The sequence below is a fragment of the Branchiostoma belcheri genome, unplaced genomic scaffold (genome assembly GCF_001625305.1).
Source record: "Branchiostoma belcheri isolate BF01 breed outbred unplaced genomic scaffold, Haploidv18h27 scaffold61, whole genome shotgun sequence".
NCBI classification, from domain to species: domain Eukaryota; kingdom Metazoa; phylum Chordata; class Leptocardii; order Amphioxiformes; family Branchiostomatidae; genus Branchiostoma; species Branchiostoma belcheri.
In genome coordinates this window covers 1,961,731-1,981,600 of record NW_017804254.1, presented here as the reverse complement: position 1 = coordinate 1,981,600, position 19,870 = coordinate 1,961,731, and the positions used below count along the sequence as shown (strand labels likewise).

General features: G+C 41.8%; 1 protein-coding gene and 1 pseudogene across 1 annotated transcript in view; one reads left to right on the top strand and one right to left on the bottom strand.

Moving 5' to 3' along the window:
• Positions 1-656: 656 nt before the first annotated feature.
• On the bottom strand, positions 657-8,939 carry LOC109482861 (annotated as a pseudogene).
• A 10,164-nt stretch (positions 8,940-19,103) lies between these two features.
• The window catches only part of LOC109482976 (uncharacterized sodium-dependent transporter YocR-like), a 12,715-nt gene continuing 11,948 nt past the window's right edge, over positions 19,104-19,870 (top strand). The window contains exon 1 of the mRNA XM_019785879.1: positions 19,104-19,173. Coding sequence (XP_019641438.1) covers positions 19,135-19,173 — 39 coding nt within the window. The 5' untranslated portion in view covers positions 19,104-19,134. The remainder of the gene's footprint in view (positions 19,174-19,870) is intronic.

Sequence of the window (19,870 nt, the reverse complement as noted above, 5' to 3'; positions counted from 1 at the left end):
AACTTCTTCAGATCGATGTACAGTGTGTTTCGATCGCAGATAAATTAGAACTTTATGGTCTTGCTCCTCTCCCTGACACTCTTGGCGCGCATAGGTTCTACCCATAATGCACCTTGACTCTTCCCTCAACTTTTGAATGATTGTGTGATTTTGCAACCGTTGTGCGAGACTATGACAAAGACTAGTACATGTAATAAATGTTTCTGTGCATGTAATAGATATATGAATCTATAAACGTTGTGCAGCTAGCATTTGAGACAAATCATGTTCAAGGCTAAATGGTATGTAGAAGGTGGTTTGTCTACTGAAATGAGGGTGAGCCTTGTCATTATGGCCACAAAACATGGATAGTAAGGTTTTTTTATGAGATAGGCTAGATTTCTCCGTTGTTATTTTGTTTATCACACTCAATTATAATGAGTGAGTTGCAATGTAGATAAATGTCAAATCCTGCCCATTTTTTATGCATATGCCGGGGACATTAAAGTTTGACCTCCCACAATGCATCACACTGCTCATGCGCACTTCAATCGGCGACTTGGTAGATCTGCAGTGAATTAGAAGTCTAGCTCTACCTTACCAAATTGCAATGTTACAGACAGCTAACTAAAAACATGGAAGGCAGTAAAAGAAATATTAAAGAACCAGCACATTTCAAGTCTGAGATCTACTTTATTTACTCATCAAAATTCTTTCTGCGACTTGTACAATAAAAAGGACCCGATGATTTTGACAAATGACGTATTTGCTCATTTACATCGTATCTTATGTCACGTGACCTTGATCGTCATCGGCATGCAAGTAGACGACCCGTCCGTGACCTCTGACCCGACAGGTCAAACTGTTAGTCCATCGGATGTCCTGGGCTGGGTCCTCGTTTGCTTCAGGTACGGCCAAGTAGCCTGGGTAAAAAGAAAGAAAAGAAAAAACGTCAAGTAATTTCAGGCTAGTGAGGTTTTCTATGATTATTGTCATTGTTTTACTGTTTCCCTAACCGACGGAGAATGTTTTTATTTGTGATTAATTGGTGACTTGGAATTGGACTAATGCTAATATATAATAAGGCTTAGATGTGCAATTGCATTGTCTCATGACCACTTTCGGAGAAGAGGTAATAGTTTATTATTGGTGTACATGCGGTACAAATTGCGTATACAGCTTCTTGTTTCATTCAGCCAGTCTTTCTCTCCTGACTCTATCTACTTGGTTTGTCAGACACTCAACCACCCAACGTGAAATATTGTACATGTCTTTGTCCTTGGTAAAAATGGCGCCCTTACCTTACAAAGTGTGGACGTGCCGATGTTAGAAGTCCTCCTGCTCGTACAGCTGGTCCAGAAACTCGGCCACAGGGTCGCGCCTCCACTTCTGCTGGGACTGGCTGCTGAACATGTCACCTTCCGTCATCGCTCTGACAGGAAAGAAGAATTCCGATTAACGTCAACGGAGCAGCAGCGCCGCCTGGCTATTGGTTTAACACTGCATCTAGAGTCAACGATCGATTGAAACCTATTGAATGTTACATATATCGTGCAGGGAATCTGGGGTGAAGATAAGTGTCATTTTCACCGATCTAGATCTGGGCTTTAGTTGCTGATGCATGGTATGACAAGGTACGTCAGTCTGTAGCGTGCATATCGCAAATTCTTCGGTTAAAAGCCATGATCATGAAGTGGTCACGACTTTTCTAATGCCAACGCACGAAAAGTGCATCTTTGAGTTAAAAGGGTCGAGGGTACTGGACCTTTGAATGGCAGAGAATGTAAAGTTAAGAGCAATTGATACACACGCACAGAGTCGTTACACACAGGACATACATTTGCGCAAGTAGCATTGGAGGCCTAGTTCCTAGTAAATGGACTGAATCTACGGACTCAAGCCTACTTACAATAGCCGTGACTCTTGTGTACAATTAGCAGGTGGAATAGCAGTGCTAGTGGTGCAGTGAGTAAGATGGCTTAACGCGCTGCCACTTTCGTGAGACAATGTGCAAAACGATCATGGTGACTTGGTGCGTCTTCTGCCGTCATTGGTACAATTTGTGTTGATCAGTGCGGGTGTTTTGTTGATTTGATTCAATCCCTTTGGTGCAGGATGATTGTCGTGAGTTTGTGTGCGGTGCTCCACACTCAGTGCAGGCCGGGTTCCGGCTACCTGATCGGCAGGAGGGCCATCAAAATCTTACGGGCCTCAGCAGGCGGCTGGTCCGCCGGCCCCTGGTCGGCTAAAGCCCGTCGCTTCCTGCTAGCTGGTGCGTCTGCAGCGGAGCGCTTGGCCACCGATCGCTTCCCGACAGCCTGCTCCAGGAGGTCCTTGATGTACTGGCGGGCCTCGGCCTGCTCGAGCCGGGCGGCCAGCGCGCTAGTGACGCCCTGGTCGCCCAGCTGGCGCTTGGAGGCCTGCAGCTGCTCCTGTCCGTCAATTGGACTGAACCGCTTGCCGATGGCCTGAGCCATGAGGTTCTGAATCATCCTTCTGGCCTCGGCTTCGCTCAGCTTACTCGCGAGGTCACTGGTGAACCCTTGGTCACCCAGAGCCCTGCGGCCCCTGTCAGAACAGTGGAACAGTCCGGTCATACACTTTTATTCAGATGTTGGGGATCGTCCATGACTATACGGACAGTTTGCTCAAGAAAGGACGGTTCATTGAGAGATTAAAGATTTAGCGATCTTGCCTTTGCTGTCTTGATTGCCAGCTGCAGGAATGGTGCACTGAAGCATTTTTGTTACCAGCATTTTTAAACGAAACCGAATGAAACCATTTTTCCAGTCACGTGACCTGTGTGATCGTTGACAACCAGGTCACGTGACCATCTTTCAGAGCTTAAATTTTAGTTGTGAGTTTTAGTAGTAGTGTAATCCTTTATTTTCAATGACACGTAATGAAATTTCTTCCTTGAGCACTGTCGGCGTCAGGACGATCCCCGGACGCAGCACTAACACCAGCCTCACCTTTTACCCTGTTTCGCCATGAGGCTTTGCAGCAGCCGGCGGGCCTCGGCCTCCCGTAGTCTGACGGACATCTCGCTGGTGATCGACTGGTCTCCCAGCTGCCGCTTCTCTCTCACGCTACACACAAGAACCGATCAACAACAAGCGATGTACAAGTGTTAAGTCAAAACTTTCTATCCAACAGAAAGAATGCATGGTTCTCGTCTAGAGCTTTCGACCAGTCACTCTGGTCTTCCTCAGCAGAATGACCCAGGGAGACTTGTCACTTGACTTCTCTGAAGTGTGACGTCGACACTGGGTCAAAGGTGAGAATCATTTTTTTGTGTTGGATGAAGCTTTAACTTTAAACATGTAAGTACCAACACAGATGAACTTTCATGATGGTATAACTGTATAAGCGATGTACAAAATGACCTAAAATGACCAGCTCTGCAAAGAACAAAAAATAGTCATACTTTCAAGTACCTGAGTTAAGAACCAATGGGGTGATAAAAATCGTGTTTTCCTAGAACTATCGTAGAGGAGAATTCGCTGCCACCAAGCACAGTTGGGGCATCGCCACTAGATAGCTTTAAACAACTCCTGCAATTAGATGTGCAGTGGTTGGGTGTAACAGGTCGTTCCATAGCCAGCTGCCGCCGCGCCACGTCCATGTAAAGCCGGTCTGTTACGCGGTTATACCAGCTATACAGATACAGATACAGATACAGAAGCATATACAACATTTTCGTGGTCCTAGGGAGTCATCGCCCATCAGCAAAGTTCCCCACCTGTACCCCTTCTACTGCCCTTAGAAACGGATGTCAGTTTACATAAAAGCACTAATGGCAACAGGACATAAAATCATGAAAAAATGTGAATAGATTATACTTTACACCAATTACCAAAAATTCCTATCCTTATAACGTTTTTTTATAACGGTACTGAAAATACCAATTTTGGAACTATGTTCTCGTATTCATTTGACAAAATGCCGTGTCTCAAACCCAATGTACATGTAGGTCCCGGTTGGTTTTGTATTCAAAGACATCGAATGATATGATTTACACAGCATTGCTAGCTATCTAAATATTAGTCCTTTTTCCCCTGTAAAAAGCCATCTACCACGTAAGCTCTATAAATACTTACTGTAGGTCAACAGTGTTAATGTCCGTACATTTGCAAAACAAACATGCTTACGTTCTGTAAAACCATTTGATGGCTGTCACTGTGTCAGGTATTTGATGTCCAACATGTAAAGCTCCAGAGTACAATGTTGATAGCCATGCTTATGCAAACCGCTCATGTTATATGGCACGTCAGTGGATGGTTTGAGCTAATATTTGGATATATACCACGGTAACGCGAGAGCTGTAAAGTACTAGTACTTCTTTGATCACAAGCATTGATGCCCGACTCCGGCTGTTGAGTATTTTCTGCGTTGTTAGCAGCACAAAACACATACACACACAACAAAGGGCGTGTCACAAAAGCAGATGTTCTTTGTCAGCCAGTCGGTAAACAAAATACCTTTTCAGTTACGACATAATCAGCTGAAATAGCGGTCGTGATCATGAGAAAACCATTGTCAAATACAGATTCTTTTTATCTTGAAGATTTCTTTTCATCAAGTTTTCAAATGATCATGAGAAAACCATTGTCAAATACAGATTTTTTTGATCATGAAGATTTCTTTTAATCAAGTTTTCAAAGAATGCACGCCAGCTTTCTTGTTTGCCGTATCTTTTCTGTGATTTATCAAACCCAATTTTCTCTTCAATAAGAATGAAATGTATATATATTGTTTCAAACACTGTTGCTCGTAGCTAAATGTCAAGCCCATTTCGACCTTATCTTGAGTCTGCTGCTCATTCATTACCAGTTTAATTAGCAAGATCGATTCGCAACAATTACATGGTTCCATTCGGTTCCATCATCAGGATTACCGTATTAAAAACCCAACAGTTCTGTCAGCGTCTGTGCCCTAAAATACCCCAGCCTTGCAGCCTTCACTACAGTGAAACCTCGGACATGATAGATGCCAACAGAGGGAGCGAGTGGATTTTACGCAGACCAGGAATTTCAGTCAGCGTCCGTTAGGGTGTCAGTCTTTCTCCTCCCTGTCAATTCCTACACCTCTTCGCTCTAGGTGGGGTTTCTTCAACGCAGCCTTAATTCCGTGAATAATGCTTGGACATCAATTACTTAAGACTACTGACCTAAGCAGCTACTGTACATGACTAAATAAACGGACAAGATTGTTCCAGGAAACCAAAACCAAAGTGACCTCTTAATTTTCTGGTGTTTTTAATGCTAATTTCGCATGGTTATGAAAGGATTCTAAGAATAGTTTCACATACTCAAACACATATTCTACACTGGAGCGGGGAATGGGTGAACTATAACATGCATATTGGCCTAGCTTAAACTACCGTCCTACTGATTTACATATTCGTTGTTTTCGTAAGTTTCTGTAGAAGTCTATAGCAAATGTTGCTGTTGTCTTCAGTCCTGAAGGATGGATAATGCATGTATGCATGCGGGGAAGGAAAATGGCGCTTCTTTTGACACATGCGTCGAGATAAAACGTCAACAGGGCTCAGGACACTTCATCTCCGGGGCTCATATACTGCCCGGCCGTTCATTGACTGATTTTGTCCAACATATATAGAGAAAGTCTTATCAGCGTAATGGTATAAAGTTGTCACGTTATGGCTCTGGCTTTGTCGATGGATGGGATCCGTGAGGTTATCTTTAGTGTTGGGATCAGTGCCAGACATTCGTGGCTTTCTCTGAACTTTGTCAGGATAAAAATGTTTCAGACGTTGATGCTCGTTTTTGTGGTATGTATGGATCTATCTAGAGGATACAAAGCTTTCTGAAGCTTAATCAACTGTCAAATGATAGGTAGGCCGTGTCATTTGACATTTGAAAGGAAGAATAAGTATTCAACTACTTGTTTTCCATCCAATATGTTGTAAGAGCGCGTCTGGAGGTTGGAAGCTTAAAACGCCACAGCATGTACAGTCATGTCTGATCGGGTTCCGCCACACTCATATCTTAAAATCCAACTTCATCGTCCTTTGAAAAGTATATGATGGCGTCTTTGCTTACAGTTGTAGTGGCTCAGGAATACACGCTAAAGATCGCATCGTAGGATGTACCCATGTCTATGATTTTTTCTGCTACAATAATATTGTCTTACGTATATTTGATATGAAACGGGTGCAAGAGCATACGCCAAAAAAACAAGTTACTCAAGCAACTGGATATGATTTTGAAAACGGTCAGACTTTTCAGGTAGCATCCACTACCTTTCGTTTCATAGTTTGATTTTTTTAAATTCTCAAATCTAGTACCCGCGGTACAGTCGTCACGGAAAACCTGTAGCTACATCGAAGTCATTTAACAACACATTATATGTTATGAATCTGATAGATTCAATCTGGATGACAAAATATCACAAGTCGTGTCCACGTTTGGGTCATCAGCCGTTAAAAGGCGTTCTTCAAAGCCCACAGGAGCACATAATCCGTAATACCGTAATCCGAGGATTACCGCGGCCTGTCGGAAGTCATTGATTATAATAATAAATCTGCCATGATGTTAACGCAAGCCTTCCTGGTTTGTGCTAAGCTAGGCCACGTTGCCAAACCGGGGCCCGGCCGGGTTGTTAACGTTTGCGTGAGCGAAAAATTAAGTTCACATCAATAATATACATTAAATTCTACTCATGATTAGTTTTTGTCTACTCAAGTTTTTTAATGTTTTTTTTCCTTTTTATCATACTCTTTGCTCCTGGAAACTGCCCAGGAGAGTCCAATAGATACGTTTGTTTTGTCCTTTTATCAAATGGATGGAATCGTTAATGAGAATTTGCCTTGTTTGATTTTAATGGAACAGTAACCTAGAAAAGAAGGGCGGTGGCATATTCGGAAAGAAATGTATAAGATCACGAAAGGCGTTCACTGCTAAAAGGGGTTTAGTTCAAGATCGTTAGACAACATGTCCCTAGTTGGTTAAGCTTGTTTTGGCCATATCAATTAAGACGATAAAATGCAAAGTTCTGTTTTCAATCACACAACCTTATACAAAATTAAGGTTTCAGTGTGAATAATAGTGTTCAATTCAACATCGAAGCACGAATGGCTTCATTGCTTCCATAAAAAAGTGACAGGATGGCGTAATACTTGGTTTGACCACGTCTCCTCTATAAGTTGTTGTAACAACACTTAGGTCAGTACCAAGGACATGAGAAACTAGCACGTCGGTCGAAAGTACTGCTCCTACGCGAAACGGACAATGTATTGAGTATTGCACTTCGGCAGAACGTCTCGTTTAAGGTCGCGATTCGCGCCTTTAAGGATGGCATCCCGTCTATAGTTTTCAAATGTTGCTTCGGATAAAATACATGTATAGGACAAATTTCTGATGCCACGGTAACCAAACACCGAACGAAAATCGTGAAAAATCTGGGTTTCACGCTGGTGCAGTACGTTCTGCCGATAAACTTGAGCAGTTAGTTTCACCAAACATCAGATACAATGACTCCCGGCCTTGCACACGTTCTTACAATCACATGTGCGATGCACTCTAGCCTTGGACAGAGCGCCGCATTTCATGTTTACCAACTCATTTGCAAAGAGGCGTTGACATCGTCATGGTAGGATTCAATCTGAATGAAACATTCAACAGGTTCTCCGGCCAGGAAATGTTGTACATGGTAGTGATTTTGTGACTTATTAGAGTGAGTTATTCTATCATAGTGCAGACTAGTAGAGAAAAGCCAGACGGTGACCATGTTTGAAATGAGACAGACCAGACGAGAATATGTGACATCCCATATGTAACGTTTAGGGAAAGCTGCAAGCCGTGTTCACCAACAAACAGGCATGCTCAGACCCTTCATTAACTGGGGTGAAAATAGCGACGTCAAACATTAACACAATTTGTTGTTACAAAACGTTACATATAAAGGACAAAATACATATGGTTAGTCAGCACTTTTAGGTGGGCAGCGTATCATCACATTATTCACATTGAATGAAAGCGACCAAAATTCGTCGAAGGAGGACTGTAAAAAAATCCAACCATTCATAACATAGCTTGGTAGTCATGTTGGTAAATCACTGAGTATAGAGTTTTCTTCAAAAGAAATCAGGAGGAACCTGTTATGATCGTTACGAGGAAGGTGGAAAACGGTCTACCGAAACGTCGGCAGGTAAATTTCTCCTGGAAATTGTGGGAGGAAAACTGTATACCCAGCCTGTAAACATATCTACAATGAAAAACTAAAAACTGCATACCCTTTCAAATGTAATCTGTTCTATTGGACTCTTCTTCGAGAGTTTCTAGTGTTTTCTTGTGGACTGGAAATACTGTAGCCGTAAAGCTTTCATTAACACTGAATTCAATGCAAACATATGTCCCAAACATCGACAACTGAATGTCTGTTTTAATTGCAAAACTACTGCTTTTCATGTTTTCACGGAAAGAGTTTTAAAAAATATGAATAGTCTGATCAAAAGGCTGATTGGTTAGCCTGACTTTGTGCATACCAATCATGGTAAAGATAACATTACGTACAAACCGTGGCCAGAAAGATAGAGAACACAGAAACAGTTACTATTACATCCGGGTGTGACTTACCGTGCCAGTGTGCTGTCGCCCGTCGGTAAGGCTGTCACGGCCAGCAGAACTAACGTGTACGTCAGCAGGAACAGCAGCCAGCTCAGTCCGCAGCGCATGTTGTTGTTCGTCCTCTTCTTCACCTGTCGTCTCACCTGGCGTTACGGTACGGGAGCACGGACAATGTTAGCGTGCGCAGACCGCCACCCGGTTAAGTCCTCAACTACTCTCTAGTGTGGATCCACAGGTTCGAATGTCCTGCCAGCGGACGATACCAATGATTTATAGGGGTGGGCAAGGAGAGTGCGTCACGGTCCCTGGAGATGGACTCCTCCATTAATTTTGGAGGGGGCGATAATTCGGCTAATTTGTTTACCTCATTGAACTCCCTGGTGGTCGGTGTGGGTAATGGACCGCAATAAAGAAGGTACAAATTAACTACCCTGCACATGTAATATTACCACGCAGATTAGGGTTTGGGGAAAACTATGTTTGAGAAGCAGTTTATGTAATGCAACTGCGTGGAAGTCTCCTTTTATTTCTAAATACAGCTGCTTTTAAGAGTGATTTCATCAATCCAAAGCAACTGTAGATTAGTGTCAAATAAATCTAATCCTGTTTGCTTTTTAAGTAGATCGTGGCTCATACAATTTTTCGAAATACGTTATTCTTTTTCTAATATATAATCATCTAATAATATTACATGTATGACATTATCCTTTCAATACACGAAAAATGTCAATGTTTTATTTTACCCAATTTTCATTTCTTCAATAACAGAATTTTTGTGAAAAATTAAGAGCAAATCTGGTTCCTCATTATAGTTTAAAGAAAAATTGTACAATCCTTCGCAAGTAATTCTTCTTCAGGAAACTTCATTACGGTGACGTGAACAAATAACCAGGGAAGAATATAATATAATCGCCAGTAAAGCATTTATGATAAGTCGTCTAACGGAGTCACTACGCGTACGTGGGAGAAACCAAGAAATTAGTTGAAGTGACGCAGAAAAGACTTTCTTTGACGTAATGTAGGAAATCGAGGTTTGAAGTAGTAGTAGTAGACTGTTTCATTAGATCTCAGCAAAAGATATACATGCCTCCTGGCAGCCGTGGAGGGCTGAATTGTAAGACTATTTACAGCGGTATCAGTCTAACAAGGATTATTCATTTACAATTAGGATGTTAAAATTTGCTTCTTCAACATTAAAAATTCTTCTAAGAACAATTACACTCAAAGGTAATTTACAAAATAATATTACATGTATGACATTGAATGTCTGACATCAATTATAGGTTACTTAAAGTTTAGGTTAGGGATTCTATATTGCAAGTCAGATTGAATGACGTTAGAGTTAAGATTTGCAGATAAAACCGTGGGTGGCAGTGTCAGAGCAAATATGAAAAAGTTACCTAAAGGGTTTTTTTTTAAGTTTGAAAGGATCAAGAACCCGATGACTGATTAGCCAATACACCTGATACCTTTCATTACGTCCCTACTGATTACGGCTTAATGGGCTTAATTTCCTACATGAATTTTCGGTGACAAAAGCGTTTGCTGTATGATGTAAGCACTCTGTTCCATTTTGGAAGTTGATCTTAGAAGTTGCGTTTTGTACATGCAATATGTTTTTGGCAAACACAGAGCAATAGATGCAGGATGGTAACCGAATAACATACTAGTACTCATTTATTTCTTTTTACGTGATTGTCAACAGAAAGCATTAGATCTACCATACCATAGCAAAAGTTTAATGGCAAAAAAGCATCCGAAGACTGTCAATCTAATAATATAATACACGCGTATAGACAACATACAGTTTTCCCATGTTTTCTATACGCACAGCCTTACTCCTGGATGACTGTGTTATCTAAACTTTGTCTCAGTTCGCAGGGCCTCCGATTTCAGTTCGGCACTTTACGCTTCTTTGATCATGTATAACTGCAATGTTTTAGAAATGAAAGAATCATTCGTCACGTACATTATACATGTATAATCAGTAGTGTAAATGATACGTTAAATACAGTAGATTTATTTATCCATCAACTTGTATGTAAGTTCATTTGTATCCACTTGTTTGTTTCTAGATATAGTCGTAGAGTAAGAAAGTCACTGTACTTTTGTTGTGTCAATAAAAGTGTCCATTGACTTTGCATGAGTATCTCTATCACACGTTAAGGCCACACCAAATTAATTTGTTGGTTCTCGGATTTCTTCAGGAAATATATGAAGCGACAGGGCGAAAAAAATAAAAAATAAAAACAGGTCTAGGCACCCTATCATAGCCCCAAATGCTACAATAGGAGTCATGAAGTCAACACGAAAGGGTTAATATGTAAACAATGAATTTTGAACTTTTAATGAAACCACCGCATTGATAGATGGAAAATCTGTAACAACTAGGAAGAAAACGACTTTCCTCAACTATTGAGGGCAAAATAAGAGCATTTTTAGTTGATTCAAAACCAGATTTTTTTTGTCCAAATCAGAAAAAATGAAGACGCGAATCCGAGAACCAACAAATTAAATTGGTGTGGCCTAACGAAACTAATTCCCTGAATGTCTATACCAATAACGTCACACTGTGATATTTCTACTAGCACACAAGCACTGCTCAGTCAACCCAGATAACATTTCAAAGCTCCAGTAATGTAAAGTAAAGTCGTTTTCTATTATCTCGGACTCGTCGGAAGCTGGATCTATATTGAGATCTAGGCTCTCCTGGTTTTGTAATGCTAATTCAAACATGTCAGACGTCTCCCTTGGTGAATAAAGCCATTTCTAGATCTGAAGGCTTTATGAAGTGTGGGCCCAGATAGGACAGCCGAGGGGAAGGTCATCAGTAGAACTAGGAGATAAATCCTTAGATTTGTGTTTTCTGTTCAAGACGACTATAGGGGGGGGGGGCGGCCAATGCGTCAGCTGAAGGCGCTACATGGTTGAAAGTTTATCTTAAGGTTTCCAGCTAATGAAACGACGTTGCACTGAAAAAATGCAAATTTCCATTAAGATAAAATTAAAAAAAGTAAATTAACTTTACAGTACACACTTACAAGGGAAAAAAGAGAACTAGAATCACCAAAAACTATTCCTATGTCATAGTAAATGTATGTGTACTACTAAAAAAATACTTTGTCATACCATAGAAATGCACGATGCTGAGTGAAATCCTACAGTGGGTCACGGTTATAAGCTATAAGCATGGCTGAATAAAGTCAAACCTTAGCACTGCGTTTTTCTATTAAGTTAAAAGAGTGCTAACTTTGTTAGCTGGAGATAACTGCATTTATGGCAAATTTAGTGCATCCTGATTAATGTATTTAACGCATGCCTTTGAAGGGAAAGAAAAACGTGCACTTTCAGCGTGATAGGAAAAGAATGCTGTATTTTTCCATTGCAAAATAAGAATGTATATGACATATAATATTAGGCAGATATAAGCGATGCGTCCATAGATTGATTATGTAATTTGAAACAAACTTTTAATGTCACAAAATGTTTCTTTGAGGAAAAATTGCTTCCGTCAGAAGTGAATTATCGAAGAAGGGGAACGTAGCCATACGTTATTCAGCAATGGGGAAGGTTGCCATGTTTTCCTCCAAATGAGCGATGTGTTTTCAGTTTTTACATTCGTCATTGCTCACTGATAGAGCGGTTTTACCCATTTACATTTCCCTTTATAAACCATTCTATGAGATTAATTACCAAGAAGTGTTTGTTAATGACGCAAAATCGAGCATAACGAATGGGTCCATGTTAGTTTGGCTTCGTTTCGGCGGGGTTAATGCAACTAATTAGATTTTCCAGATGTACTTTTAATTGAAATTTCCATGGCGGAAATCCATCACTGGCCGGTAATAATAACGTCATGATGAAAGGACGCCGCATCAACGATTCAGAAGGGAATTCATGCTATATTCGGCATTCAGACTATATTATATAAGTCACTTTGTATAGGGAATTCATGTATGTCATCTTTCTAGAAAGTATGGTAAGGCCACACCGAGTTAGCGACAACGAAGCCGATGGTAACTCTGGAGGACGGCACCCAAGCTACCGAAGCTCCACGAGTCAAGAACTCAGTACATACACACAGTGTCGATTCATAAATTCCGAAAAAAAACAGCATGTGCCGGCCTGTCGTATACGTGTCGCTATGTAATGCGCAAAATTCACAATACCGGCTTTGTATTCCTGTGGTTTAGTCGCATTTTTATTTTTGGCCGGATTTTTCTTTTTTTCGCCCGCGCGCACTAGTTTGGGGGTCTTCAGAGGATGTCATCCATAAAATTAAGTCGGTGTGGCCTAAAGATAAAGATAGTTCTTCCATAGCCTTTTTCATGCTACCATATTCGAAAGTCAGACTATATAATATATAAGTCACTTTGTATAGGGGATACATGTATGTCATCTTTCTCGAAAGTATGGTAAAGTATAAAGACAGTTCTTCCACTGCTTTTGGAGCAGTGGTGTGTTAATCCACTGTGTGTAGGGCAGGGTATTGGAAGGTAGAGCTTATCCCTCTCCTTCCACCGCCTTTTACCTCCCTAACCGAAGTCAGGTACACTTTTACATCAGAGTGGAGTGATGAGAGTCATGTAAAAGCTTTTCCCAATGACACAAAGTCTTGTCAGGAATGCCGGGAATCGAACCCGTCACCTCTTGATCTCGTCTCCGCTGACCTTACCACTTGGCCATTCAACGCCACTGTTCTCGAAAACGTCTCGTCCTAATTCCTCCACATTTACAGACCAAAAGTAAACCACTGCTCTCCTAAACCTCACGTCACAGAACCGGTGCATTACGGAGGCGTCTTTTATTGCTTTCGGGGAGCTTCGAGAGTAAGAAGATTTCTGTCCGATGTGTAACAAAAGAGCTGTGCTCCCTGTGTGCGAATGCTCCGGTTTCTCACACGTGGATCTACATGTACATGTGGACATTGTCAACCTCAGGCACTGGTGACAAAGGTTAGACGCAAACTGTACAATACCTAAAGATAACATGGCACAGCGGTGTTCTCGGTTGAATTAATGTGCATGGCACGATCTAGAGCAGGAGAAAATTACATTGCAAACAATTAAGGACAAGCATCGTGCAGAAAGGAGCAACTGTCCCGTCACTGCGTTCTTTGCCACCCCAGTTCGAAGAAACGGTAAAGTTATGGGTCTTTCTGTCCTAATAGTTTAATTTGCACGGTGGGTGGAAGGTGATTTTGACGGTTGATTAATAGGGAGGTCACAGCTGAAACTGGACAATGAGTCTTCCTCCCTACATTAATTACCCCCAATGCGGGGCAAATTTCCCTCGATGTGGATCCGCTGGGAAAGACGGATGCCCAAGCGTGTGGGTCTCAGATTCGCAACCTGTTATCCACCTTAAGCATAAACAAATCCACGCGAAGGCCGCCGTGTCAACTGTAACCCTCACTCAGGTGTAGGGACTGACACGGTCATACTACTCGGAAAATCTGTATATCTGTACATGAATCTGTATCTGTGCATAAATATGTACCTGTACATGAATCTGTATCTGATTGCAAATAAAGATATCGAGTGATTGCCATAGATAGATAGGGGCAAATTTGTTCTTTGAACGTTCGAGGTCAACCCGACACTGTTCATTGATTGCATTCAAATTTCAGGACAAAAGTTTGGGCAGCCCGTACAAAAAAGGTGAGACACTTCGAACTAATCAACTGACAGACTGAAAGGCTACATTTCCAATTCAAAAACTTCTTCTTAGTAACTTCATTGGACGTACATTCTTTGGACGTTTGAGGTATAAGAGGCTAACTCTATCTTTGAACTGGAAGGCTGGAAGGTTACGTTTAAACTTCTCAAACTCCGACGCACCTTCACTGTCTGCATTCAAATTCCTGAAAGGCTTGGGTAACCTGTACGAAAAAGCTCAATCTTTGAACGAATAAAACTGCAGACTGAAAGGCTACATTTCAAATTCGAAATTTTTTTCTTAGTCCAACGTACCTTCATTGTTTGCATTTAAATTCTTAAAAAAGGCTTGCGTAACCTGTACAAGAAAGCCCAATCTTTGAACGAATCAACTTGCAGACGTGAAGGCTAGATTTCAAATTCGAAAACTTCTTCTTACTCCAACCGGTCAGAATGTATGAAGACTTGCTACTTCCATTAAGTGTCTGTGAGCACGCCTTAAGCTGCGATACAGCGATACAGGCAAGGCAATTACAGCTCTGGAAGGACGACCTATAGCCTCAGGTAAGCTCCGTTCTGGACCAGTTGTAGTCAGACTGTCGAGGACCAGGCTTTACCAACAGGAAATCTTAAAATAAAGTAAATTGGAGACACGTCTACGCTCTAAAGTTCTTGAATTAAACTTCTGAAATCACCAAACAAATCTTGGACCAAACGTTATTATGAGATTGCTTAATTAGTCCCTTGTCACTTGCTCATCTATGATACGCGATACAAAATTGTCCCTGAACGATGTAAAGCCAATTCCCATCAAATTGTGGTTCTGCTGGCATGATTGATGACGACTTGAGTGTTAAACGGCAGCGGGTCATTTGTGGCAGATGGTATCTCCATCAAATCTAGCTTAATCTTTCCCATAAACACACCAATCAATCGGCTACGCAATGCCCCTGGGAAGCAATGGACGTGTTCACGGGTTACCCACTAGAGAACTTTCCTGGTACTGTTTACTCAAGTCACGAAACGGTGCTGCATGTGCAAATGACTTGATGAGTAGTGAGAGTTTGCTACAACAGTACCAGTCACATACCAAATGTCATCAAACGTTATCTCCTATTGAACAAAGTTTACACTACAGCTGGCGAGTTTCACATTCACTTGTTGGAAATACTGAATTCAGTGAAGACTGCGTTTTGATTTACATGTTTTCTAGCGAAATTTGCCACTCCGAGTTTGATTTTTTTACATGGGAAGGCACGAGGTTGAAGATACAGAGTGACCGGCTGTATATCATTGCCATGCAGCTTACCCAACTCGTACCTACGCAAGCCATTGGCTTTGGGGAAGTATACAACTGCAGCTAGCCAGTTTGCATAGTATACAAAAGAACAAGGTACAAATCATGGGACCTTATAATGGGTGAATCCTCTGCCTTAAGCCTCTACCATTTTGCAACATTTAACGTAATGAACTCATACTTCAATTTGCTTCAGCGAAAGTAGTATGATAGCATACTTTCCGATTTAACAGCGAAAGACTTTTTGCCCAACGACTTTCCTATGCACATCGTTACAGGTAAACCAGAGGGACCTCGTAGCAAATTACTGGAATAAATTATTAAAGTTAGGCAGCCGTTTATCCAGATTATCCTTACCTACCTCGGTTGAAAGAAGTGTACTTTGCTTGCACAGATCTTCTGTCGTTGCCTTTCGCTCGGGTGATGTTGTTGGCTGAATGAAATGGCTGGAATTAGGCCCGTATTTAAAGGGTCCGAAGAAGGGGAAACTAAACATCATTTGTAAACGATATGGCAAAGGTACAATAAGGAACACCGTAATAGTCATCGTTTTATTGAAAGGAAAAGCAAACTGTTGGTGATCAAAGGGCCATATGCCAGCCTGGGCAGGGCTTTCTACTTCCGATGGCGGTGGGGGTAAGCTGGTGTGTTATTGTAAAGAAACAAAAGCAACAGAGCACTACAGCAAAAGGCAATTCAGCACTACGTCAACAAAGATGCATAAGAGTAACGTGCTCGAATATACGTGACACAACTAGAAGGTTTCAATTACGGAAAATATTTGCGGACAGCATTATGAAAACTACGGGAAGTTTGATTCGAAAAGAAATTCCATGAATTGTGTTTCAGCGTCGGTGACGTAGGTTGGATGGATGCCCCAAATATTCTTTTATTCCCGATGACATGGGAGTGACGTCCAGAGGCATTGGTGGGTGGAATTGACAGACGACAATCTGGCGGTGTTGTGACGTCATACAACGTCTGTGACTTTCTGCGAAAGCAAAACCGCCCCGCAAACCTAAAACTTTCCAAACAAACTTTGTTAATTGAAACAATTACCAGCACAAGGGAATCATATTTTCTCGTAAATGCATGTATTTTTCTTGGAATTTTGCATTTTTCGTCGTTTTTGTGTGTGTTTTTGGGAACATGGAAGTGTGCTCAATGGCATTGAACCCAGAGTTCTGTAATTTGTCATCTGTGCGAATGAAGTATACATGAAGATCTGAGTAACGTCACCCCATAGATCACACAGAGGTATAATGTCCTACGGTAGTGTTTGATAAAGAGATGTAGAAAAGAAAAACGCCGAGAAAACAGATGGGAAAACATCACTCTAGATGACGACTTTGTCTGTGAGCGACAAGGGCTGAAATTTCAAACCCCGCTCAAACAAAGGCGGAGAATTCTGATTTTCAATCTGGCGTGCGCCAAAACCCGTTTCATGTCATCGGTGTTGTCTGCCCCTTTGTTCGCCTGACAACGCAAATGCGCACGGACCATCAAGTACACTCCCCGTCGTCAGCCACACCGTCGCCGTGACTTTGTGATCACGGACTTCTAACGTTACGCCTGGACAGTAAAAACCTCATCGTATTTCCTACAGCGCAGGGGCGGACTGTTTGCAGAAAATACATCTATTTGCAACTTGATGAGAGTCTGTCATAAAATACGTCCGAAGCCCGCCCTGTCCATTAATCTGCGTTGAGGAGAGGTTTTTTTTTAAAGTCTGTGTTGTCTAAATGTTTGAATGGTATAAGTACTACTTTTGATCCGTTATAACTCATTTTACGGTTAAACAAATGATCTGCAGGCGTACAGGTTGTCATCTGTTGATGAAGGCGATTACTTTTACCTTCTCTAAAGCTGAAGCGTATGATCTACCATAGAAAACGTTCTGTAAATTGATAGATATAAAGAAACAGGCCTCGGGGAAAGGTAAGAACAGATGATGATTCTGGACTCTATATTGAAATAAATTTCTTGAGAGGCCACTTTACTTGTCAGGTTGACGGAGAGTTGAAAGTGAGTCCATTAACACACGTCGGTATGAGTCAGGATCAAACATGTTTATCTTGGTTGACGCTGACTGGTCCGGAAGTAAGGTCAGCCGAGATCTGTGTTAGACCGGGAGGATCGTGTAGGGACGGGCGGGGGTGGAAATGGACAGAACAATGAGCTCTGCCACGGCATCATGAAGTACAGAACGGACGTGACAAGGTGGCCTTATGGTCACGGTTATCGACTCAGAATCTGAAAGGTTCTGGGTTCGAATCCCTGGCAGGACTCGATGTTGTTACGTTACAGTCTGGTCTCAGGGTTAACGTCTTGAAAAGGTGATAGTGAAAATAATAAAATTATGAAAAAAAATACTGGTGTTCCTGAATGTGCCGTAGCACGCCAGAGTCACAGGCGGCGGCAGATGGTTTCACAATGCTAGACTCTACCAATCTTCAGAAGCGGTTGGAAAGAGTAGAAATTGGCCAAATAAACAGGTAAAATGCCAGGCAAGTTCAATACTCCCGCTGAAGGAGTACATTGCGGCCGCTTCTGAAGCCTGGTATACGTGGAGACTATCACAATGCTTGCATCCAAACCGAACTGGCTATTGCAACAAAACATACATAACATACGTACAAAAAATATTGTTGCATTCGCTTTATGTATCTCATCGCACTAAAGCATTCAAGAGTAGGGATTCTTGACTGTGTTTATGCATGAGATCAAACAGGCACGGCACAGTGTCCACCCCCAATAAAAGAAGGTCGCCATACGGTACCACGGAAAATTGCAACTCGTTTGTGCGTCTTTCCATTGTAATTTTAACATTTGCAACGAAAATAGTTTCCTAACATATAATGTGAATCTGTACAACTTTTAAAAAAATCTAAATTTCTTAATTTGCCGCAACTTTTTATCATGCCGTCCCATGCTCCAGGCACAAAGGGTGTTACAAGTACGATTTATTGTTGTTCTATCAATGGCTTTATTTTCATTTGCAACAGCAGTGTCCCAAAGGTGCAGCCCAAAGGCTGAAATGATATTGGAACATTATAACAGGTTAACAGCGTAACGTATCATAACATATTAAATAGTATAAAACGTCATTTTAGGCATTAAAATCTTCAGAACGAATTGATAGAAATATTGTCATCGACATACATGCAAAATCATCAAACATTTCTGAGTGCATATTGATATCATTGTTGGTAACCACACAGACCAATGGTATCACTAAAATATATCTGGAATCCAGCATGTCAGTGTTACATGTTAAACAGACGGATCATAAAGAGTAGAGCACTATTCTGATAACGATCAGTTCTGCTGCGAGGAGTGTTCAGTTTAAAGCTGACCACTTATTGCACCTTTTCAGTACAACGCATAGTGTACTAGTACGTACAAGCCAGTCTAACCTAAGCCGAGTCAAAGGCACAGTCGATAATAGCATTCCGAAGGACAGTACACGGGAATAATATCGCTTCTGTGTCGTCCCACTGGTCTGTGAAGAGCTGAGGTCAAAGCCCGTTGTCCCGGAGTAACCCCCACGTGATGCCGGGCAAACATAGCCGGGTCAGGTGGGCGTCACACGGGGACAGGACCGATCAACATGGCGGACGAGGCGACCCCGCTTGTCCGGAAAGACAAGGTGAGACAACGGCGACACAAGCTCATATGGAAGGACAGCAAACAGGAGAGCTGTTTCTTATGATAGATGATTCTTCAGGAAATATAAAGTTAATGTCAAGTTGGTAGTCAGTTGTACTAAACTGCACACTGTACCGGTACCTTTGTGTTTGTCTGTTTGTTTGCCAAGGTACCACATAAGGATACCTTGGTCAGCTGGTAAAACTATATAATAACGAACTCTGCCCTCCGTTTAGGCTTAGATATACCACTATTGTTAGTAATAGGCAAGTAAATAGAAGAACCAAACTGTTGTTAGCAATGTGGATGTTGTTGTACCACCGCACCCGGAAGTACTGTAGCGTACAACTGATCATGACTACGGTATTGCAACAATGACACAGCTGTTTTATGTAGGATACATTTTCAAAGGAATCCGTCAAAATAACGGAAGCTTTATTGGGCACAACTCGACCCTTGCTATGCACGTTGAAGGTGACACGCACACCTTCAACGCCGCGCCTCGGTCACAACCCGCCGTACGCACAACTGCGTGCCGTCTACGTGCAAACATTTGAGCAAATTTTCGGGATCCGTAAGTGGTGAGTACCACCACCGTACGGAATTCAACGGATCTGGAAGCACGCAGACACACTGTAGCACTCAAATTGCATGTAAAAGTTTTTCTGTGTGCGGGCTGCGGATTCAACCCCCCCCCC